We start from the raw sequence: 24,626 nt of genomic DNA, 5'->3' as shown, positions 1-24,626 counted from the left end.
TTTTGTGTTTTTAGTAGAGATGGAGTTTCACCATGTTGGCCAGGCTGATCTCGAACTCCTGACCTCAGTTGATCCACCTGCCTCGGCCTCCCAAAGTTGCTGGGATTACAGGCGTGAGCCACCGTGCTCAGCCGGTTGAATGTTAATAAATTTTAAAAACATACCAAAAGAATGCAGTTGAAATTTTAACTTTATTATTTTCCTATTACAAAAGCAATGCATATTCATTACATAATAAAAGGGAGGGAGCTCAACAGATATAAAGGAGTCTATGTTTTTTTCTTTTTTTGTTTTTTTAAAGGAGTCTGCTTTAAAATTGCCTCTTATCCTATTCCAGGGAAAACTATTAACATTTTGCCATATTTCATTTTATCAGTCTTTTCCTATGTATTTTTTAACATAGCTCAAATATTACTGTATATAAAGACTTGTATTCAGCTTTTTCAACATAAATTACATTAAAGTTATTTTTATGTCAATAAAAATTATCTTTGTAAACATAATTTTAATGGCAAAATAACATTCCATCATATAGACATACTGTAATTTATTTAAACACTCTCCTAAAATCAAATATTTAGTTAGGAGAAAGAGTTAGTAGGTCAAAGCATATAAACATTGTGCAGGTCACTGTGGCCTAGAAAGGCTGTTCTTTTTTTTTTTTTTTTTTTTTTTTTTGGAACAGAGTCTCGTGCTGTCAGCCAGCCTGGAGTGCAGGGGTGCAATCTCGGCTCACTGGAACCTCTGCCCCCTGGGTTCAAGCAATTCTGCCCCAACCTCCCGAGTAGCTGGGATTACAGGCGTGGGCCACCATGCTCGGCTAATTTTTGTATTTTTAGTAGAGACAGGGTTTCACCTTATTGGCCAGGCTGGTCTCGAACTCCTGACCTCAAGTGATCCACCCGCCTCGGCCTCCCAGAGTGCTGGGATTACAGGTGTGAGCCACTGCACCCCACCTCAAAGGCTGGGAGGGAATGCAGTGACTCTGCGGGTGAGGGGTGGCATCAAAGCCGGCAGCAAGACAGAGAAGGCTCACAGGTCCTGGCCTAGCCGCTCCAGCTCATCGAGGAGGAAGTCCATATCAGCACGGGTCAGTGCAGAGTTGGCCACAACCACACGGAAGAAGTTGCCCCGGGTCCCGTGGGGCTGGTAGCCAATCATCATGGAGCCCTCCTTCACCATGCGCTCCTTGAGCACGGGGGCCACCTGTGGGAGGGTGGAGAGAGATTCCAGCTGCAGCCTGGGTAGGCTGACAGGTAGGCTGGCTTCTTGTCTTGCCAGGCTTGCAGAGGTGCTTTTCCTTCCCACCCAGCCACCTTCTGGGGGCTCAGACACTGACCTTGGCCTCAGTTTACCTTTTCTGTCATATCTAACCTGCTTGGCCTTCTCTATCTTCTGCTTTTCTCCCCATTTCTCCTATCTCCAAGAAATCTGTCCTGTGGGACATTTTCTGCCAAATCTTGACTTTCTCTTGATTCCTAACACTGCTTTAGTCTAACTTCAAGCCTTGGTCATCTAAGCCTTAGTCAACACCTTCTTCTCCCCTCTCTTAATTCCTGTAATATTTTTGATAATATTAATCTGTGCCCTGTGATCTAGCAAGTAATTTACAACACTGCCTTGAACACATTGCTTCCAAGTAGGTAACTGTTGTCTTACAATAACAACTCCATAAGGGCAAGAACATTTGTCCTTTCAGATCATCTGCAGCACCTAGTACCACTCTATCTTTAGGGACCAGGATATAACACAGCTCCTCGCCTCCAGATGGCACTTCTAGACTGGCCTTCTCGGGTTGCTCTGTCCCCAGCACGGGTAATAAGGCTCCTCCATGATCTTTCTGCCTCAAATCTGTCCTGGGCCTGAGTTCCCAGCCCAATTGCCAGCACAAGGCTCTGTGTACTGCATACTCGTAACTTCTCTGACTTCTCCTGTAACACCCCTCGCTGCTTCTTACTTCCCAGAAACATACCTTCCTCTCCATTCCCACCCCTACCGAAAAGAGAGCGTCCACGCCTCAGAGCGAGAGACCAGCAAGGGGACCTGCCATGCCACTCCCAGCCAACAGGGGGCAGAAGCGCATCAGCTGCATCAGCTCCCTAACGGGTAAGGAGAGCAGCGCAGCACGCCTACCTTCGACAGCCTTTCGTGGTAATCTGGACTCTCCTGCTTCCCTCGCAGGGTGAGGGGTACGAACCAGAAACACACATTGACAAACTCAGGCTGAGAGGAATGAGAAAGAGGAAGGTGTGAGCTGAGGAAGGGGGACCGTTTTCCCTCTCCCTGACCTTTTCCCTCCACTAGGGCTTTAGCTGGGGCTTGGGGGCTGCAAAAGAGCTAGGCTGGGGCAGGGGCCACAAAAGAGAAGGGGGTCCAACCTCCATGACTAGCTCAAACCCTTCCCGCTTCTTCATTTCCTCCACCAGGTACCTGTGAACAGAGAGTGAGAAACCATAGGCGGGGAGGAAAAGCTGAGATCCAGACAGAAGAGGCCCACGTAGAATGAGCCACAGAGAAACCGAGAGAAAAGTAATCCCGGGAGCAGGAAAGAGGGAGGAGCATGGACCCAGGAGAGGGGAACAGGGACGACCCCCCACCTCCACCCGCCTACCGGGCAAGGACAAAGGCCTGGTCGATGCGCCGCTCCAGCCCTTGATCGCCCTGTGCCTTCCACATTAGCCACAGCTTCAGACAGTCCACACGGCGGCCACACTGCACCACCTTGTCTCCCGTGTCCAGAGCCACATCGTAGAACTTGTCCTGCTGGAAAAGGTAGCTGGCCTGGGACCCATGGCAGCGTTTGAGCAGGTTCTGTGTGGGGGTGAGGAGATTGTCAGACCCTACCCTCTCCACTGAGGCTTTCCTCCAGGGCTGCACTGTGGGGGTCTTAGCTCAGGATACCCTTTTCTTTCCCTGGAGCCAGGCGGCACTGCTGGGACGGCTGCCTGCTGGCTCCAACCCCTTTCTTTGGGTTTCCTCCCAATACCCAGGTTCTTCCCAAACTCTGATGGCAACCTCAAGCTAGAAACTCCAGGATACTTTGACTCCAACTTCAAGCTGGAAACTTTTTCCTTTTAAGAGAGGACCCCGGGGGAGTGAAGGAGCCTAATACAGGTTAGGGTGGTAGCAGAGATGCAGCTTCAGAAGGGATGGTAAGGAGAATAGAGAAAGGCCTGAACTTTATCTAAGGTGGGATAGAGAAGGCAGAGCTCCAGAGAGAGGTGGGGCCGGTGCAGGGGCAGGGGCAGACCCACCGAGGTATCCTGGAGAAGAAGTGCAGAGCATTGCAGGCCTGCTGCGAGGAGCTTGTGAGGATTCCAGGCCACAGAGTCAGCCCTGGATGGGGTGGAGCAAAGGCAGGTCAGCGGCTCCTCCTCCAGCTGCCCAACCACAGCCCTTCCTCCTTTTCCAGGTCCCCAGTAAAGAGGCTGTGGTCTCACCCTCACCCCAGCATCAGGAAGAATTGCCATGTCTGACCTCCCAGCTCCAATCAATCCTCTCTCCAGTCCCCCTCCCCTCAGCCTCCTACCCCAGCCATGTTAAACTCCCTAGTCCATGATGATTCTCTGGACTAATGGTTTGAAGGGCGGGATTTGGGAAGAAGGGGACTGTATGCACCTCTGGATTCCATCCAGGAGATGCCTGTGTGTCTGTGACAGCAGGACGCTCCCACCCCAGGCAGCCTGTGGAGCAGGAGGAACAACATGGGCCTTTGCCTTGGCTCAGCCCACCCCACTGCACCCCCAAGCCGAAGTCCCACTCACATCCACATGCAGCCATAGCCCATGACGCTGGCACACATCAGCAATTGCCTCCAGGGGGTCAAAGGCCCCTAGCACAGTGGTGCCAGAGGTGGCACTGACCAGGAATGGCACAGCACCCTGTTGCCAAAATGTAGAGGGAGAAAGATGTAAAGTCATCTCAAAGGCTACTCAGAGCCTGGTGCTGGGCCCAGCTCTAAGCTCTTTGCATGCCTAAAATGGCCCATTTCAACCTCACAACAATGTGTTACTGTCCTTTTTAATGTGCAGCCAGGGACACTGAGATTCAAAGATCCAAGCAGAAGCTGCAGAGATGGACTTTGAACCTAGGCTTTTATTTCCAAGCTCATATTCTCAAAAAACTTGAATGTTTTACTGGAAGATCCAATGCTACTGAAACAAATTTGAGTCAGGCATAGTGGCTCACACCTATAATCTCGGCACTTCAGGAGGCCAAGGCAGGATTGCCTGAGGCCAGGAGTTCAAGACCAGCCTGGGCAAAATAGCAAGACCCCATCTCTAAAAAAATTTTTTTTTTAATTAGCCAAGTGTAGTGGGCATGCCTATAGTCCCAGCTACTCAGGAGGCTGAGATGGGAGGATCACTTGAGCCCAGGAGTTTGAGGTTACAATGAGCTATGATTTTGCCACTGCACTCCAGCCTGGGCAACAGAATGAAAGCCTGCCTCAAAAAATATAAACAAATAGGCCAGGCATGGTGGCTCATGCCTGTAATCCCAGCACGTTGGGAAGCCAAGGCAGGTGGATCACTTGAGGCCAGGAGTTCAAGACCAGCCTTGCCAACATGGCAAAACCCCGTCTCTACTAAAAAATACAAAAATTAGCTGGGTATGGTGGTGCATGCCTGTAATCCCAGCTACTTGGGAGGCGGAAGCCGAGGCAGAGGCATAAGAATCGCTTGAACTCGGGAGGCAGAGGTTGCACTGAGCCAAGATCACACCATTGTACTCCAGCCTGGGCAAAAGAGCAAGATTCTGTCTCAAAAATAAATAAATAGGCTGGGCACGGTGGCTCACACCTGTAATCCCAGCACTTTGAGAGGCCAAGGCGGGTGGATCACGAGATCAGGAGTTCCAAGACCAGCCTGGCCAAGATGGTGAAAACCCATCTCTATTAAAACTACAAAAATTAGCCGGGCACAGTGGCAGGCGCCTGTAATCCCAGCTACTCAGGAGGCTGAGGCAGGAGAATCACTTGAACCTGGGCAGCAAAGGGTGCAGTGAGCCGAGACTGTGCCACTGCACTCCAGCCTGGGTGACAAAGTGAGACTCTGTCTCTAAATAAATAAATTAATTAATTAATTAGAATAGTACAAAAGTTTATGCAGAAATTGAATTAGTAATTTTTAAAACTACTACAGCTGGATGTGGTAGCTCATGCCTGTAATCCCAGCACTTTGGGAGGCCAAGGCAGGAGAATTGCTTGAGCCTAGGAGTTCAAGACCAGCCTGGGCAACCTAGTGAGACCTCGCCTCTACAAAAGAAAAAAAAAAAAAAAAGGCTGGGTGTGGTGGCTTACGCCTGGAATCTCAGCACTTTGGGAGGCCGAGGCGGGTGGATCACCTGAGGTCCGGAGTTCAAGACCAGCCTGACTGACATGGAGAAACCCCATCTCTACTAAAAATACAAAATTAGCCAGGCGTGGTGGCACATGCCTGTAATCCCAGCTACTCTGGAGGCTGAGGCAGGAGAATGGCTTGAACCCGGGAGGCGGAGGTTGCTGTGAGCCGAGATCATGCCATTGCACTTCAGCCTGGGCAACAAGAGCAAAACTCCATCTCAAAAAAAAAAAAAAAAAAAAAAAAAAAGAAAAAAAAATAGACAGGAGTATAGTGGTGCACTCCTATAGTCCCAGCTACCTGGGAGGCTGAGGTGGGAGGATCACTTGAGCCTGGGAGATCAAGGCTGCAGTGAACCATGATTGCACCACTGCTCTACAGCCTGATCAACAGAGTGAGGCCCTGTCTCCAAAAACAAAAAGAAAAAAAAAAATCTACCACAGTGGGAGTCTGAAGCAGGAGGATCACTTGAGCCCAGGTGGTCAAGGCTGCAGTGAACCCTGATCGTGCCACTGCACTCCAGCCTCAGCAACAGAGCAAGACCCTGTCTCAATTTTTTTTAAGTTAAAAAGAAAAGAAAAGCCCAGGCGGAGATGGCTTTGCTGATGAATTCCATCAAACATTTAATGAAAAATTGGTAACAGATCACAAACTCTTCCAAAAGACAGAACATACAAAAATCAATTGTATCTCTATACACATTAGCAATGAACAATCTAAAAATGAAATTAAGAAAACAATTTCATTTACAAAAACACCAAAAAGAATAAAATACTTAAGAATCTATTTAACAAAAGAAGTATAAAGCATATACTCTGAAAACTACAAAACACTGTGGAAATTAAAGACCTAAATAAATGGAAAGATGTTTCATGTTGATGAATGAACACAATTCCTATCAAAATCTCAGTTGCCCTCTTTGCAGAAATGGACAAGCTGATCTTAAATTCATATGGAAATTCAAGAAACCCAGACTAGCCAAAAACAATCGTGAAGAAAAGAACAAAGTTGGAGGACTCACACTTCCTGATTTCAAAACATACTACAAAGCTACAGTTGAATCAAGACAATGTAGTCTACAGGATAGACATGTAGATCAGTGGAACAGAACTGAGAACCCAGAAATAACCCTCACATTTACGGTCAACTGATTTACAACACGGATGCCAAGACAATTTATTGAAGAAAGAATTGTCTTTTCAACAAATGGTGCTGGAACAACTGGATATCCACATGCAAACAATGCAGTTTGAATGCCTTTCTCACATCACACCCTCAAATTAATTCATATTGGCTCACAGGCCTAAATCCCAGGGCTAAAACTATAAAACTCTTAGAAGAAAATATAGGAGTAAATCTTTGTGAGCTTGGGTCAGGTTAAATACAACACCAAAAGCAGAAGCAACCAAAGAAAAAATACATAATCGGACTTCAAAATTTAAAACCTTTGTACTTCAAAGGACACTATCAAAAAAGTGAAAAGTCCAATAGCAAAGACATGGAATCAACCTAGGTACCCACCAACAGTGGATTCGATTTCTTTAAGTGTGGCATATACAAACCGTGAAGTATTATGCAGCCATAAAAAAGACTGAAATCATCTCCTTTGCAGCAACATGGATGCAGCTGGAGGCCAGTATCCTAAGTGAGTTAACACAGAAACAGAAAACCAAATACCACATGTTCTCGTAAGTGGGAGCTAAATACTGAGTCCACACAGACAGAGAGATGGGAACAAAAGACCGTGGAGACTATAAGAAGCGGGAGGGAGGGGAGAAAAGGTTGAAAACATACCTATTGGGTACTATGCTCACTACCTGGGTGATGGGTTCAATCGTGCCCCAAACCTCAGAATCACAAAATATACCCTTATAACAAACCTGCACATGTACTTACTGAATCTAAAATAGAAGTTTCAAAGAAGTGAAAAGTCAACCTAGAGAATGGGAAGAACATATCTGAAAATCATATATCTGATAACGGACTTGCATCTAGAATATATGAAGAACTCTTACAACTCAAATAAAAAGACAATGTAATTTTTTTAATGGGCAAAGGATCTGACTAGACATTTTTTCAATAAAGATATATAAATTGCTAATAAGCAAATGAAAAGATGCTCAACCATCACTAATCATTAGGGAAATGCAAATCAAAACTACAATGAGTTACCACCTTACACCCATTAGGATAACTACTATCAAAGTAACAGAAAATGAGGGGATGTGGTGACTCATGCCTGTAATCCCAGTACTGTTAAGAGGCTGAGGTGGGAGGATGGCTTGAGCCTAGAAGTTTGAGACCAGCCTGGGCAACACAGCAAAATGGAATTTTGGTAGAGATGTGTCTCTACCAAAAATAATTTTTAAAATTGGCCAAATGTGGCAGCGTGCACCTGTGGTCCTAGCTCCTTGGGAGGCTGAGGTGGGAGAATCATTTGAGCCCAGGAGGTCGAGGCTGCAGTGAACCATGATCACACCACTGCAGTCCAGCCTGGGTGACAGAGAAAGACCCTGTCTCAAAAAAAACAAAACAAAACAGAAAATAACAAGCGTTGGCCGGGCGCGGTGGTTCATGCCTGTAATTCCAGCACTTTGGGAGGCCAAGGCAGGCGGATCATGAGGTCGAGAGATCGAGACAATCCTGGCTAACACGGTGAAACCCCGTCTCTACTAAAAATACAAAAAAAATTAGCCGGGCGTGGCAGCGGGAGCCTGTAGTCCCAGCTACTCGGGAGGCTGAGGCAGGAGAAGAATGGCGTGAACCTGGGAGGCAGAGCTTGCAGTGAGCCGAGATCATGCCACTGCACTCCAGCCTGGAGTGCAGAGCAAGACTCCATCTCAAAAAAAAAAAGAAGAAGAAGAAAATAACAAGCGTTGACAAGGATGTGAATAAATGAGAACCCTTGTGCACTGCGGGAATGTAAACTGGCACAGCCACTATAGAAAACAGTATGGCAGTTCCTCAAAAAAATTCAATAGAATTACCATATGCTCCAGCAATTCCACTTCTGAGTATACACCCAAAATACTGAAAGCAGGGTCTCAAAGAGATTCCAAACAGCAACCCAAACAGATAAATGGATAAGCAAAATATGGCATATATGTACAACGAAATATTATTCAGCCTTAAAAAGGAAGAACATTCTCACATGCTACAACGTGGATGAACTTTGAAGACATTCTGCTAAGTGAAATAAGCCAATCGAAAAAGACAAATACCACCGGGTGCAGTGGCTCATGCCTGTAATCCTAGCACTTTGGGAGGCTGAAGCAGGCAGATCACAAGGTCAGGAGTTTGATACCAGCCTGGCCAACATGGTGAAACCCCGTCTCTGCTAAAAATACAAAAAATTAGCTGGGCATGGTGGTGCGCACCTGTAACCCCAGCTACTCGGGAGGCTGAGGCAGGAGAATTGCTTGAACCCAGGAGGTGGAGGTTGCAGTGAGCCGAGATAGCGCCATTGCACTCCAGCCTGGGCTACAAGAGCGAAACTCCATCTCGAGAAAAAAAAAAAGAAAAGAAATGACAAAGACAAATACCGTGTGATTCCACTTATATAGGTACTTAGAGTAGTCAAAGTCATGGAGACAGAAAGTAGAATGGTGGCTGCCAGGGGCTGGAAGAGGGGGTAATGAGTTGTTGTTTGATGAGTATGGAGTTTCAGTTTTACAAAATGAAAAGAGTTCTACTGAGTGCAGTGGTTCACGACTGTAATCCCAGCACTCTGAGAGACCAAGGTGGGTGGATCACTTGAGGCCAGGAGTTCGAGACCAGCCTGGCCAACATGGCAAAACCCCGTCTCTACTAAAAATACAAAAACTAGCCAGTTTTGGTGGTGGGGGGCCTATAATCCCAGCTACTCAGGAGGCTGAGGCACGAGAATCGCTTGAACCCAGGAGGCAGAGGCTGCAGTGAGCTGAGACTGTGCCACTGCCCTCTAGCCTAGGGGACAGAGTGATACTCTGTCTCAAAAAAACAAAACAAAAAAAAAAAACAAGATGAAAAGAGTTCTAGAGACTGGTTGCAAAACAATGTGAATGTATTTAACACTACTGAACTGTACATGTAAAAATGGTAAATTTTATGTTACACACACAAAAATACAAGTAGAGCTGGCAGCAGATTCTCAACAGAGACCCTACTGGCATGTTGGGTGAGTCAGTTCTTATTCATATAGAGCTATCCCTGCTCATTACAAAAATGTTTAAGATCCCTGTTTCCCTCTCAATAAACAGTAATGCCCTCTGGCTAGTGTCACAAAACAAAGCAAAATAAAACAGTTCCACACACTTCAAATGCCCACTTGATGACTAGGAGAGTGGGGATGGATGGCAGCACCAGCCCCAAGCAAGTACCCATGGATGAGGAAAGCTACAGGTGGGGTGGAAACAATCAAGGCAAAGGGGGGAAGCTGCTCCAGCTCCATATCTTCAATTCCAGAAATATCCCATGGCCTCTGCACACACACAGAATCTTCTTGTCTACCCAAAGGGGCACCACCTAGTTCATTTCTTTTCTCTCTTCCAGTCTCAGCTGAACCATCCCTTCTGAGGGAAGCCTTCCCTGACTCCTTCACCTCCTGATTAGGTCAATTATTCTGTATTCTATGCTCAAAGAGCACAATGTACCTCACCTCCATAGCACATATGCAGTATTTTTACATATATTTATGAATGTCAGTCTTCCTTACTGGAATAAAAGTTCTATGAAAAACAAAATGGGTGAAGGATCTGAATAGACATTTTTCCAAAGAAGATATACAAATAGCCAATAAGTACATGACAAGATGCTCAATATCATTAGTCATCAGGGAAAATCAAATCAAAACACAATGAGATCCCACTTCACACCCACTAAGTGGTATAATCAAAAAAAGATATGACAAGTGCTTGTGAGTATGTAGAGCAATTGGAACCCTCATACACTGCTGGTGGGATTGTAAACTGGTGCAGCCACTTTGGAAAACAGTCTGGCAGTTTCTCAAAAGGTTAGATACAGAGTTACCATATGACCCAGCAATTCCACTCCTAGGTATATAACCAAGATAAATGAAAACGTATTTTCACATAAAAATCTGTACACAAATGTTCATAGCAGCATTATTCATAAGAGCCCCAAAGTGGAAACAACCCAAATGTCCATCAGCTGATGAATGGATAAATAAATGTGGTATATCCATTTAATGGAATATTATTTGGCCATAAAAGAAGTGAAGTGCTGATACACGCTACAGGTTGGATGAACCTTGAAGACATTATGCTATGTAAAAGAAGCTCATCACAGAAAGCATGCATAATATGATTCCAGAATTCAGAACAGGCAAATCTATACAGACACTAAGTAGATTACTGGTTGCCTAGAACTGGGAGCCTTGGGAGAATTACAGAGGGATGGCTAAAGGGTATGGGGTTTCTTCAGGGGGTGATAAAAATGTTCTAATACGGATTGTGATGATGTCTGCACAACTCTGCAAATATGCTAAACCACTAAATAGTACCCTTTAAGTGGGCGAATTACATGTTAGGTGAATTATATGTTATGTGAATTATATATCAATAAAACTATCACCAAAAAAGTTTCTATAATAAAAAGAGAAACATCACTATTCTAATTGCTGCCCTTACTGCTACTCAGAGGTAACATCCATATATCAATAATATATACTGTTCTAAATAACAAAAATGGGCTTATAATGTCCATTCTATACTGCAATTTGCAATAAATATTTAATATATACAGTGGAGATACTTTCATGTTAGTATATATATTCTCACCTATCTCTTAAGTGGCTGCCCAGTACTCTAATAATAGTAATAAATAATAATAACAACAATACCAGTAGCTTGTATTTATACAGTGCATCTATGTGCCAGGAACTATTCTAAGTGCTTTATATATACTAATTCATTCAATCCTTACAATAACCCTATGTGGCAAATTCTATATTCTGTCCATTTTACAGAGGAAGGAGCTAAGACACATAGATATACCATAATTTATTTTGTCTACTAATGGACATTTAAATTTTTTTTAAACATTTATGGCCAGGCATGGTGGCTCACGCCTGTAATCCCAGCACTTTGGGAGGCTAAGGCAGGTGGATTGTTTGAGGTCAGGAGTTCAAAACCAGCCTGGCCGACATGGTGAAACCCCATCTCTACTAAAAATACAAAAATTAGCCGGGCACGTTGACGCATGCCTGTAATCCCAGCTACTCAGGAGGCTGAGGCATGAGAATCGCTCGAACCCAGGAGGTGGAAGTTGCAGTGAGCCGAGATCATGCCATTGCACTCCAGCCTGGGCGACACAACAAGACTCTGTCTCAAAAAAGAAAAAAAAATGGCCAGGTGCAGTGGCTCACGCCTGTAATCCCAGCACTTTGCGAGGCTGACGCAGGCGGATCGCCTGAGATCAGGAGTTTGAGACCAGCCTGACCAACATGCAGAAACCCCGTCTATACTAAAAATACAAAATTAGCCAGGGCCTGGTGGCACACGCCTATAATCCCAGCTACTTGGGAGGCTGAGGCAGAGGAATCACTTGAACCTGGGAGGCGGAGGTTGTGGTGAGTCGAGATCTCGCCATTGCACTCCTGCCTGGGCAACAGGAGTGAAACTCCGTCTCAAAAAAAAAAAAAAGTACATATTTTATTTATTTATTTATTATTACTTTTGAGATCACACCACTGCACTCTAGCCTGGGTGACTGAATGAGACTCTGTCTCAAAAACTATTTAAAAATAAAAATAAATAGGGGCCGGGCGCAGTGGCTCACGCTTGTAATCCCAGCACTTTGGGAGGCCAAGGTGGGCGGATCACGAGGTCAGGAGATCGAGACCACGGTGAAACCCCGTCTCTACTAAAAATACAAAAAATTAGCCGGGCGTGGTGGCGGGCGCCTGTAGTCCCAGCTACTCGGAGAGGCTGAGGCAGGAGAATGGCGTGAACCCGGGAGGCGGAGCTTGCAGTGAGCCGAGGTTGCGCCACTGCACTCCAGCCTGGGCAACAGAGCGAGACTCCGTCTCAAAAAAAAAATAAAAATAAAAATAAATAAATAAATAAATAAAATTGTGTAGATGGTGCCAAAATGCCCTCCAAGGTGGCTGTAGCAGTTACATACCCCTCGAAGTGGAGGAGAGTACTAATGTCCCCTCATCCCCACTACTCACAGCCTTCACCAGTGCCTCTCCCCTCCTCAGCCTCTCCCTGCACAGACCCTCACAGCCCACAGGAACCTTCCACACTACAGCGCAGGCCCCCAGCACCCTCCCTGTGGTGCTGCCTGGGACTCGCTCCCTCACTCAGTCCTGCCTCTCAGAATCCAACCCGGCGTAGGTGTCTGGGCAGAGCCCCAGAAAGCAACATAGTGTCCTCACCCCCAGGCTCTCCACGGTCACTTCAGCCCACAGGGGAGATGGGCATGGAGATGAGAGGGATGAAGGGTGCCTTGAGCAAGGAGAGCTCAAATAACCCTCCAAGACGGTTGGAGGCTCCATCACCCCAGCGAGCCTCACTCACTCACCTCAGCCTCGGCCATACCAATCTGCCTCTCCAGATCCTCAGGGACCATTTTCCCTCTGAAAAAGAAAATGCAGAGGGTAGAGCAGGGACAGGTTCTCTGTTGAACGCAGGGTAAGGTGGGGTTAGCAATGCAGAGACGACAGTGCTAGTTTTTCCCTCAGGGGGTGAAACAGATCTCAGGGCAGAGGTGGGAGACGCTGGCAGGCTCTGGTAGACAGGAACAGCAATTCTACTGAATAGTGAGGGGAGAGAGGTCCACCAGCGGTAAGGGCCTGACGCCAGAGCTTTCTGGTGGCAGGAAGGTATGCTGTGCAAAGCTGGGTCACAACCATGTGGGCAGAAGGACCTTCACCTCTCATCAGCCTTGACCACTCGGACGCTGTCAGTGCCAAGTCCCAGAAACGCAGCTCCCTTCTGGATGGAGTAGTGACACTGCGGGGGAAGGCAGAGGGCAAGTTAGCGCAACTTGATGGGGGAGGGGAGAGAAGGTAAAAGTCAAGTGCAAGCTCCAACAAATGGGATCTTGTAGACCAGGGCTTCTCAAATGTTAGCATGCATACGAATCGCCTGGGTGTCTGGTTAAAATGCAGGTTCAGGTCCACTAGGTCTGGGGTCTGGGGTGGGGCCCGAAATTCTGCATTTCTTTTTTTTTCTTTTTTTTTTTTTTGGAGACAGTCTCCCTCTGTCACCCAGGCTGGAGTGCAGTGGTGTCATCTCGGCTCACTGCAACTTCCGCCTCCCAGGCTTAAGCAATTCTTGTGCCTCAGCCTCCTAACCAGCTGGGACTACAGGTGCCCACCACCATGCCTGGCTAATTTTTTGTATTTTAGTAAAGAAGGGGTTTCACCATGTTTCCCAGGGTGGTATCAAACTCCTGAGCTCAGGCAATCCACCCACCTCAGCCTCTCAAAGTGCTGGGATTACAGGCATGAGTCACCGCGCAAGGCCAGATTCTGCATTTCTAACAAGCCCCAGGTCATACCAATGCTGCTGGTCCACAGACCACACTCTTGAGTAGGAAGAGTATGGACTGTGTCCACTGCACTCACGGCCCCTCCTCTGCCCCCAAACAGAAGGCAATGTGAACAGGAGCAGTTACTTGGCCTCCTTGATTGGAAGCAAGCACATCCGCCTGGGGGCAGGCTGGCCTTGGAGGATGTGGGGAGGGCAGGGAGAAGACCTGGAAGGTCTCTACTTAGCTGGCTGGAGATTAGAATCAGGAGCCCAGGGTTGGGCCTGTGCCTCTTCCCCACCTCCTTCGATGTGAATAGGGCCAGGGGCGGCAGTGTGCGGAGGCCCCTCTGCTTGCAATCCGGGTAGCGCTGATAGCGGGCCAGATTTACAGCATACATGTTGGAGATGGAGCCACCTGTCACAGGGAGGGGGCGGTGGCAAGAGGAAGGAGCAGTGGGTCAAGACTGGAGCTTGCCTCCCTTCCCTTTCTACCAGAAGAGCTCATCAAAGAAGCAGGTATGACTGGCTCCCAGGCCACAATTCTCAGGATCATGCCATCCCAGAATGGATCCAGGATCAGCAGATCCTCTTGACCACACCCCTCCATACCTGGGGCTGCCCCCAAGAGACAGCCCCCGTCCGGAGACAGCAGGAACTAGACCACTGACTCCAGGGAATGGTGACAAACATGAGCATGAAGGGACCAGGCAGCCGCCTCCCTGGCCTGGCCTGGGTCCAGCTGGAGAGGAATCAAAGAGGAATCATCCCTCCCTGCCAGATACTTAGAGCAAGAGAACGGTGGGGGAGGAGGAACTCATAAAAAGAAAGGTCCCCCTCCTTCTCACAAACCAGGGCAGAAGATTCCGTCCCCAGAGCTCCAGCCCACCAGGGCCCGCAGTTTCCTCAGCACCTCCTCTTCCATGAGCACAAACACGGGGGCGATTTCATATGTGTACCTGCCAGGAGAGAGAACGACAAGAAAGGAGAGATGGGGAGGGACTGCCCAGACAGGCCCTTAAACTGCACAGGAGTAAGAAAAAGGAGGCGATGAAGAGTGAGCGAAGCAACAGTCCAAGGAGAAGAACGGGTTGGTGACAGAACCAGGGAAGCAAGAAAGAGAAAACAGGGGTCAGGAGGCCTGAGAAAGTTTGGAGAAAGTGGGTCCAAAGGATATGAGGAAAAACTCTCTGCCGACAGGGATTCCCAGAAGCAGTAGAGAAAGGGCAGAACCATTCTCCTCCCCTACCCCTCAGGCACCTCTCTAGCAAACCTAAATCCTTTGTGGGATGGTAGAGGGGCCTTGGGATGCTCACTGACTGGTGTTGAGGCTCTCAGTGATAATGCGCCCGGCCAGAGCATGGGGATCCAACCCTGAGAACAGCTGGTTGAAGAACCGAGGGTGACCTGGAGAAGGAGAGTAAGCCAGGGAGCTCAGAGTAGAGCTCAGGGCAAACTCCCAAGTCTCCTCCTCACAGAAGCCAGGGCCCACCAGTCTTGACACTGTAGCGAATCACAGCCCGACACCGCTCCAGGATCTGTTCCTGCGACTCGCCCTGGCTCCGCAGCTCCAAATCCAGCAGCTGCTTCAGCTCCTCAGGCTCCTTCCACTCACAGACCTAGGAAGACAGCCAGGGATGCTGGGGGCCTGGGATGCCTGTGGACTGGCTGTCAAACCACACCTCCACAAACACGAGACACGGCCAACCTGCACTAAAAACAACTTCGGGATATTTCCAAAGCAAAACTCTGAAAATGAACAAGAGTAGTGAACACAGGAAGACCCAAAATGTAAATCCCTGAGGTACCCAGGGGGACAGGGATGAATTCTGGGGAGAAACCTTATCAAAGGAGGAAAGTTCTGAGCCAGATTTGGAAAGAGAAAGAGAAGGCTTGGGCCAGGCGTGGTGGCTCATGCCTGTGACCTCAGCACTTTGGGAGGCCGAGGCAGGCAGATTACCTGAGGTCAGGAGTTCAAGACCAGCCTGGCTAACATGGTGAAACCCCGTCTCTACTAAAAATACAAAAAGTAGCCGGGCATGGTGGCACATGCCTGTAATCCCAGCTACTCGGGAGGCTGAGGCAGGAGAACTGTTTGAGCCCGCGAGACGGAGGTTGCAGTGTACCAAGATTGTGCCACTGCACTCCAGCCTGGCTGACAGAGCGAGACTGTCAAAAAAGAAAGGAAGAAAGGAAGGAAGGAAGGAGGGAGGGAGGGAAGAAAGAAAAGAAAAGAAAAGAAAAGAAAAGAAAAGAAAAGAAAAGAAAAAGGAAAAAAGAAAAGAAAAGAAAAAGGAAAAAAGAAAAGAGAAAAGAAAAAGAAAAAAGAAAAGAAAAGAAAGCAAGCTTGATGGGAAGGAGGAGGGGGAAAGGACTCACCTTCTGGGAGACACTGGTTCCTTTCTGAATGGCCTCATCCACAACAACTCCAAACACAGCCCGGAGCAAGGCTTCCACAGCCACTGGGTCCCCAGCAAGGGAAGGGAGTGCTTCTGAGTCAGCCATCAGGATCTGTGGCAGAGCAGAGTCATTCCCTACTCAGCCTGTCAACCCTTCCCGGACCTACCCAGCAGAAGACTCCTCTCCCAAACGGGCCTGAGGCCCAAGTCCTGCAGCTCAGTCTCGGCCTCCAGTGCACAGACAAGGGCAAGTGAGAGTGCCCAGGGAGAAAGCCAGTGGGAACAGGTGGGAGAGAAAAGGCAGTCAGTGCTGAGCAGGTGGACTCTAGTGGCCATTTCCACCTAAGGCAGAGACAAGCTTACCTCTCTGCTCAGGAGAGCCGGAGGCAGGGTGCACAGGTAGCTCCTCAGAACAGTAGGACCAAGATGGCAGAGGAAGTGGGGTAAAAACAGCAGTCACATGGCCATGACATAATTCTCATGACCTTTGCCCTAAAGAGAACTTTGACAGATTTGAGATAGGGACAGCAGGGTGAGGCGAAGCTCCCTGAATAATCATTAGCTGACAGAAGATGGGAAATGAGATGAAAGGCAAAACTCGTGCTGCATTAACTCCAGGGTGGTGAGAACCAGAGGGCCAGCGCAGAAGAGAGGACCCGCACTGTGCATCCCAGGGCCCAGCATGGGGGTGTCTGGAGGGCAGACAAGGGCCTGAGAAACTGACACAGGTGACCCTGGAGACCAAGGGGGAGGGAGTCTCACTTTTAGATGGAGTCTCGCTCTGTTACCCAGGCTGGAGTACAGTGGCACAATCTCGGCTCACTGCAACTTCTGCCTCCTAGGTTCAAGTGATTCTCCTGCCTCAGCCTCCCGAGTAGCTGGGACTACAGGCGTGCGCCACCACACCCGACTAATTTTTGTATTTTTAGTAGAGACAGGGTTTAGCCATGTTGGTCAGGCTGGTCTCGAACTCCTGACCTCAGGTGATCCACCCGCCTCAGCCTCCCAAAGTGCTGGGATTACAGGTGTGAGCCACCACGCCGGCTGACATAAAATCCTTTAGGCAAGCCTCAGAGGCCAACCTCTTTTGCATCCCAACCCCCAGTCTTTTCAGAACTGACCTGCTTTCTAAAGCCCTCTCCTAGAGCAGGAAGGAAAGGGGTTATATTGAGGAAGCATTTGCTAAACAAGTGTGATCCTGTGCCTTCCGGGCTGGGAGTCTTGTTTGTAGGAAGCACCAACTGTGTTCGCCACATGGAGCTGAGGACTGAGAACGCCCCCTCACGCCACTGGGAGGACACAGACACATGTGCAACAGTTATAGACCAGGGCATGGCTGGATGCCAATCCTAGGTCTCCTCAGAATTCAGGAAAGAAGGAGATGGATGGAGGCTGAAGGCTGAGAAAGACCTGCAGTGGGACTGCAGCTGAATCCTAAAAGAGGGCAGGAGAAATGGGATGGGTGACTGGGAGGAAGAGAGGCATTCAGCGGTAAGAAGAGGAAAGCCGTGAGCTTACAGCAGGAATGAACAGGGCCTGTCCTGAGGTCAGTGGCAACACCGGGCTGGCGGGAGCATGGGAGTGAAGGCAGGGTGGGCAGAGCTTTGTGAGCACATGAGGAGTCATGAGTGCCAGCCAGGCCAAGGAATCGACATTTTATCCTGCAGAAAATGGAAAGTCACTGAAAGATTGTGTAGCAAAGAATAATGTAGTGCAATGGATGCTCTCAGAAGACCAATTTATAGCAGTAGGATGCAGAAGAATTAACAGGCTCTTGCAGTAAATAAGGCAAGAGGCGATCCACACTTGAATAAGAGTGATGTTGGTAGGAAAAGACAGAGAGAACAATCTGCAGGCATGGTCATTCCCTGGACTGTGCTGAATTCAACACTTAGGGGAGCTACATTGCAGGAGAAGAAAGACTCAAAGATGACCCTGAGATTTCCAGCCTGGGAGACTAGAAAAATAATGGCACCCCTCAAAGAAACACGGATGCAGAAAGGGGAAACTGGATAGAAATAAAGTGGTTATTGCTTGGAAATACTCATCTGAGTGGAGGTCTTCTGGGACTACAGATACTCCTATGGGAGGGGGTAAGGCCCACAGCTCTGATGAGATGCTAGAATGGAAAGCAGGTTTGAGAGTCAGGGTATAGCTGAAGCCTTGTGATGGGCTCCATTCCCTAAAGGAGAGAGCATTCGGAGAGATGGATGGGAAGAGGGAGCAAACACCAAGGCCTGGGGGACCCCCCAAATGACAGCGCAAGAAGATCAAGAAAATCTGGAAAGGGAGCAACCATCCTCAAAATGGGATGGTCTAATATAATCCACTGCCAACAGTCACTAGACCTCACACCACAGTCATGCACCATGTAATGACGTTTCAGTCAACAAGGTTGCAGTGAGCGGAGATCACACCACTGCACTCCAGCCTGGGTGACAGTGAGACTCTGTCTCAAAAAATAAATAAATATTAAAAAATAAAGTGTACAATTAAGTGGTTTTTTCATAAATTCACAAAGTTGTTGCAACCATCATCACTATCTAACGCCAGAACATTTTCATCACCCAAAAAAAAATCTCAGTAGCAGTCATTTCCCATTCTCCCCTTCCCCGACCCCTGGCAACTATTAATCTACTTTGTTTCTATAGATTTGTCTAGTCTGGCCATTTCATGTAAAAGGGGTCATACAGGCCGGGCGCGGTGGCTCACGCCTGTAATCCCAGCACTTTGGGAGGCCGAGGCGGGCGGATCATGAGGTCAGGAGATCGAAACCACCCTGGCTAACACAGTGAAACCCCATCTCTACTAAAAATACAAAAAATTAGCCAGGCGTGGTGGCGGGCGCCTGTAGTCCCAGCTACTCGGGAGACTGAGGCAGGAGAATGGCGTGAACCTGGGAGGCAGGGCTTGCAGTGAGCAGAGATCGCACCACTGCACCCCAGCCTAGGCGACACAGTGAGACTCCGTCTCAAAAAAAAAAAAAAAAAAAGAAAGAAAAGAAAAAAAAAAAAAAGAAAATACTGAAAAAGAAGGAAAAAGACTTCAAAATATTCATTTGTGGCTATTTCTGGGTGTTGTTATTATGGATGATTTTTAAGTTTCTTATTTATACACATCTATATTTTTATAACTTTATACAATCATTTCACATTGCTTATGGAATTAAAATAAAGGTTATTTTTAAACAATATAAAAATTGTCCACGTGCGGTGGCTCACGCCTGTAATCCCAGCACTTTGGGAGGCTGAGGTGGATGGATAACCTGAGGTCAGGGGTTTGAGACCAGCCTGGCCAACATGGCAAAACCCCATTTCTACTAAAAATACAAAATTAGCCAGGCGTGGTGGCGGGTGCCTGTAATCTCAGCTACTCAGGAGGCTGAGGCAGGATCCACCTGAACCTGTGAGGCAGAGGTTGCAGTGAGCCAAGATGGTACCACTGCACTCCAGCCTGGGCGACAGAGTGGGACTCCATTTCAAAAAAAAAAAAAAAAAAAAATATATATATATATATATATATATGGAGGAATTAAGGGGGTACAAGAATTCTAAAATATACAAATCATCAGGCTCAAGGAATGTCCCTTGCACATCATGTGGTTTCCCAACTCCTCAATCCACTGTTATCAAAGGTCTAAAGGAAGGCAAAGGGAGCCACACACTGCTCATCTCTATTACACAACCCCTTAACCCCTGCTGGCTCTCAGGGAAGGGAATGGGTTCAGTTTGTTCAGCAAACATTGACTGAGTGTTGTCTACTTCTGAGCGCCTGGCTGGCATTACCCTAGGTGCTGCCTCTGCCCTGTGGACTCCAACTAACAGGCTGGCAAGACAGACCAGCATGTAAAATAAAGGGAAATTGCCACAAGAGGGAGTTGAGAGGTCACCATGGAAAGGCAGGAAAGTTCAACTGGCCCAGGACAGGCTTCAAGGACAAAACACTAAGGCTGTCCTTAAGGCAATAGAGAGCTGGTGCAGGAAAAGACTCAGCAGGAGTCATTGCAATGCTATTTGAATAAGGGATGGAGTGGGCCTGAGGGACGAGGGAGTTAGGGAAGGTCACACAGGAGGAGGCCTGCCTGGGGACAAAGGGATCTAGGCAATTGTCTCCTGAAGCACTCTCAGCCAGGTTTATGGTTAGCAAGCTAAAGTACTCTGTGCTATCTCCCAATCAACAAACCCCACTGGCTCCACACCCACATTAATAAAGGTACAAACTCTCCTATGTATACAATCTTTTCTCTGCTTCTAGACTGTACTTTCCTGGGTGGAGAGAACTAAGTCTTTTCCTTCATTAAGTAAACTAATAGAAAACAGGGACCCCTCAAATGTTAGTTTCCATCTTCTTGATTTTCCTCTCCCCTCCCCCAGGGACTTGCACAGAGGCATTACATAAACATTTGTTGAATCAATCAATGATTTACAGGTACTGGAAAAAATGCTGCATTCTATTTACATTTGATTTGCATCAACCAAGAATCTGTAGTAATAATAATAGATTTGCAAAGGGTGTTTTTCCTTCTCATTTATTATCTCATTTGACCTTCACAATAGTACTAGAAATTAGCCTAAATAGGTATTTATTCATTCTTGTTTTCAAGATGAGGATTCTTAGCTGAAAGAAGGTGAACTAATTGTCCAAAATTTCAAAGGTGACATGGGAACAAGCCTAGATCGCTGACTTTCTGACTTTAGGCCACCTCTTCCGCTGCATCACTGGTCCGTGTGGCATTTCTCACTATTTCTCACCATTGACAAAAATTAACTGCAGCTAAGATAAACACAAAAACTGAAAATATACAACCGTAAGTATACCAGAAGGGGGGGCGGGCACAGTGGCTCACGCCTGTAATCCCAGCACTTGGGAGGCCGAGGTGGGTGAATCACCTGAGGTCACCTGAGGTCAGGAGTTCGAGACCAGCCTGACCAACATGGTGAAACCCCGTCTCTACTAAAAATACAAAAATTAGCCAGGTGTAGTGGCGCATGCCTGCAATCCCAGCTACTTGGGAGGCTAAGGTAGGAGAATTGCTTGAACCCGGGAGGCAGAGGTTGCAGTGAGCCAAGATGGCACCATTGCATTCCAGCCTGGGCAGCAAGAGTGAAATTCCATCTCATAAAAAAGAATACCAGAAGGGGCTGGGAGCAGTGGCTCACGCCTGTAATCCCAGCACTTTGGGAGGCCAAGGCGGGCAGATCACCAGGTCAGGAGATAAGACCATCCTGGCCAACATGGTGAAACTCCATCTCTACTAAAAATACAAAAATTAGCTGGGCGTGGTGGTGGGTGCCTATAATCCCAGCTACTCTGGAGGCTAAGTCAGGAAAATCACTTGAACCAAGGAGTCGGAGGCTGCAGTGAGCTGAGATCATGCTACTGCACTCCAGCCTGGTGATAGAGCGAGACTCTGTCTCAGGAAAAAAAAAAAAAAAAAAGAAAAGAAAAGAAAAAGAAAATAATACCAGAAGGAAGTACACGGAAATAGTTAATAATCTTGAGGTATCATGTCACAAAAACCCAAGAGCCACAGGTAGATTTGACAATGTAAAACTTTTTAAATTCTGCATAATGACACCATTAAAGTGGTTAACGATAATGCCTGGCTTTATATTTCCCACTCATTATTTTATCCAATCAATGTTTTTCAGAATGTTTTTTGCTGTCCTTGCAATTATTCTTTTCCATGTAAATTTTTAAATCAGCTCAAGTTCCATTTATTTATTTATTTATTTATTTATTTATTTATTTATTTTTGAGACGGAGTCTTGCTCTTTCTCCCAGGCCAGAGTGCAGTGGCGCGATCTCGGCTCACTGCAAGCTCCGCCTCCCGGGTTCACGCCATTCTCCTGCCTCAGCCTCCCGAGTAGCTGGGACTACAGGCGCCTGCCACCGTGCCCGGCTAATTTTTTTTTTTTTTTTTTAGTAGAGACAGGGTTTCACCGTGTTAGCCAGGACGGTCTCGATCTCCTGACCTCGTGATCCGCCCGCCTCAGCCTCCCAAAGTGCTGGGATTACAGGCGTGAGCCACCGCGCCCAGCCCATGTTCCATTTAAAATCTTGTTTTAATTACAGTTGCTTTAACTTAATCTGTAGCAAAACCTGATGTCTCTACAATATTAAGTCTTCCTATTCATGTGCATGGTAAAACTCTCCATTTAATCAACCCCTTTAAATTAAAAAAAAATTATTTATTAATGGCCAGGCGCGGTGGCTCATGCCTGTAATCCCAGCACTTTGGGAGGCCAAGGCGGGCAGATCACAAGGTCAGGAGATCGAGACCATCCTGGCTAACATGGTGAAACCCCATCTCTACTAAAAATACTAAAAATTAGCCGGGCATGGTGGTGGGCACCTGTAGTCCCAGCTACTTGGGAGGCTGAGGCAGGACAACGGCGAGAACCCGGGAGGCAGAGCTTGCAGTGAGCCGAGATCACGCCACTGCACTCCAGCCTGGGCGACAGAGCGGGACTCCAACTCAAAAAAAAAAAAAAAAAAAAAATTATTTATTCTTTTAAAGAATAGGTTTTGCTATATCACCCAGGCTGAAGTGCAGTAGCACAATCATGTCTTACTGCAGCTTCGAACTCTTGGGCTCAAACAATCCTCCCACCTCAGCCTCCTGAGTAGCTAGAACTACAGGCACATGCCAGCACGCTGGGTTAATTTTTTAAATTTTTGTAAACAGGGTCTCACTATGTTGCCCAGGCTGGTCTTCAACTCCTGGCTTCAAGCAATCCTCCCACCTCAGCCTCCCAAAGCACTGGGATTACAGGTGTGAGCCACCTCGCCTGGCCAAAATATAATGTTTTTATTGTAAATTGGATTATTTATTCTATGGTATTTTAGTGTTGGTTATATTCTTATATTTTATTTATATAATTTTTGTTAATCTGACATCTGGTCATGTTGCTGAATTCCATAGTTTTGATACATTGTCAATCGTTTCTCTGTGTGAGATGAATATATATGAAATCAAGGAGGCTTAGGCCGGGTGCGGTGGCTCAAGCCTGTAATCCCAGCACTTTGGGAGGCCGAGGCGGGTGGATCACGAGGTCGGGAGATCGAGACCATCCTGGCTAACACGGTGAAACCCCGTCTCTACTAAAAAATACAAAAAAATTAGCCGGGCGTGTTGGTGGGCGCCTGTGGTCCCAGCTACTCGGGAGGCTGAGGCAGGAGAATGGCGTGAACCCAGGAGGTGGAGGTTGCGGTGAGCCGAGATCGCGCCACCGCACTCCAGCCTGGGGGACAGAGAAAGACTCCGTCTCAAAAAAAAAAAAAAAAAGAAAAGAAATCAAGGAGGCTTTAGGGTGGCCAAGAGCTCTCCTAAAATATTAGTTTTAATAGTAAACATCCCTGGCTTGTCCCTATCAAAGACAGAAATGTTTCAAATATTTTCCCATAAAGCATGACTTTTGTCTCAAAAGCTGAAAGAAAAGTGAAAAACAAAGAGAAAATATTTTAAATGCAGATGACAAAGAATAGTTATTATCCATAACACAGACAGGATTTCTACCATCAATAAGAACTATACAAATGATCTACCTTTTTTTAATGGGCAAAGGATATGAACAGACAGTTTACGAAAACAATTAAAATGGTCAAAGAGCAATAAAATAGTCCCACCTATTTGGAAGGCTGAAGTGGGAGGATCACTTGAGCTCACGAGTTTGAAACCAGCCTAAGGCAACAAAGCATGGAGACCCATCTATTTATTTATTTATTTATTTATTTTTTGAGACAGAGTTTCGCTCTTGTTGCCCAGGCTGGACTGCAACGGCACAATATCGGCTCACCACAACCTCCGCCTCCCGGGTTCAAGTGATTCTCCTGCCTCAGCCTCCTGGTAGCTGGGATTACAGGCATGCGCCACCATGCCCGGCTAATTATTTTGTATTTTTAGTAGAGATGGGGTTTCTCCATGTTGGCCAGGCTGGTCTCAAACTCCTGGCCTCAGGTGATCCGCCCACCTCGGCCTCCCAAAGTGCTGGGATTACAGGCGTGAGCCACCGTGCCTGTCCAGAGACCCATCTCTTTAAAAAAAAAAAAAAAAAAAAAAAAAAAGGCATAAGAGAATATTAACTTCACTATTAATGAAATGAAAATTAAAACAATTAAATACTATTTTTCACCTATTAAACTAGTAACTGTATAAAAAATTCATAGCATACACTAAACATTGCCAAAATTGTAGGAATAGGGAACATTAACACATGGTTCTGAGTAAGCATGGGAGGTTACAAACTTTTACAATTCATTTTCACAGAATCTATTAAAATTTACATATCCGGCCAGGCATGGTGGCTCAATCCTGTAATCCTAGCACTCTAGGAGGCCGAGGCCAATGGATAGCTTGAGCCTAGGAATTCGAGACCAGCCTGAGCAACATGGCAAAACCCTGTCTCTACAAA

The 24,626-nt window shown here is 47.0% G+C and overlaps 1 protein-coding gene across 8 annotated transcripts in view; it reads right to left on the bottom strand.

Annotated features, from left to right (window-relative positions):
- Positions 1–172: 172 nt before the first annotated feature.
- CSAD (cysteine sulfinic acid decarboxylase) overlaps positions 173–24,626 on the bottom strand; it is a 27,558-nt gene continuing 3,104 nt past the window's right edge. For 4 of the 8 annotated variants that reach the window (XM_030822583.1, XM_030822582.1, XM_030822584.1 and 1 more), the window contains exons 2-15: positions 16,193–16,324; positions 15,306–15,432; positions 15,130–15,220; positions 14,666–14,772; positions 14,116–14,231; positions 13,215–13,294; positions 12,864–12,918; positions 3,765–3,881; positions 3,619–3,683; positions 3,255–3,336; positions 2,612–2,811; positions 2,379–2,430; positions 2,134–2,223; positions 173–1,206 (exon numbers count right to left, since the gene is read on the bottom strand). In XM_030822583.1, coding sequence (XP_030678443.1) covers positions 1,033–1,206; positions 2,134–2,223; positions 2,379–2,430; positions 2,612–2,811; positions 3,255–3,336; positions 3,619–3,683; positions 3,765–3,881; positions 12,864–12,918; positions 13,215–13,294; positions 14,116–14,231; positions 14,666–14,772; positions 15,130–15,220; positions 15,306–15,432; positions 16,193–16,318 — 1,482 coding nt within the window. In that variant the 5' untranslated portion in view covers positions 16,319–16,324 and the 3' untranslated portion in view covers positions 173–1,032. Of the gene's footprint in view, positions 1,207–2,133; positions 2,224–2,378; positions 2,431–2,611; positions 2,812–3,254; positions 3,337–3,618; positions 3,684–3,764; positions 3,882–12,863; positions 12,919–13,095; positions 13,173–13,214; positions 13,295–14,115; positions 14,232–14,665; positions 14,773–15,129; positions 15,221–15,305; positions 15,433–16,192; positions 16,325–16,575; positions 16,754–24,626 lie in introns of those variants that run through there. The other 4 variants (XM_030822581.1, XM_030822586.1, XM_030822585.1 and 1 more) reach the window with 4 other exon arrangements.

This window comes from Nomascus leucogenys, chromosome 11 (genome assembly GCF_006542625.1).
Source record: "Nomascus leucogenys isolate Asia chromosome 11, Asia_NLE_v1, whole genome shotgun sequence".
In the NCBI taxonomy this organism is placed as follows: Eukaryota; Metazoa; Chordata; class Mammalia; order Primates; family Hylobatidae; genus Nomascus; species Nomascus leucogenys.
This window is presented reverse-complemented; position numbering and strand designations above follow the sequence as displayed.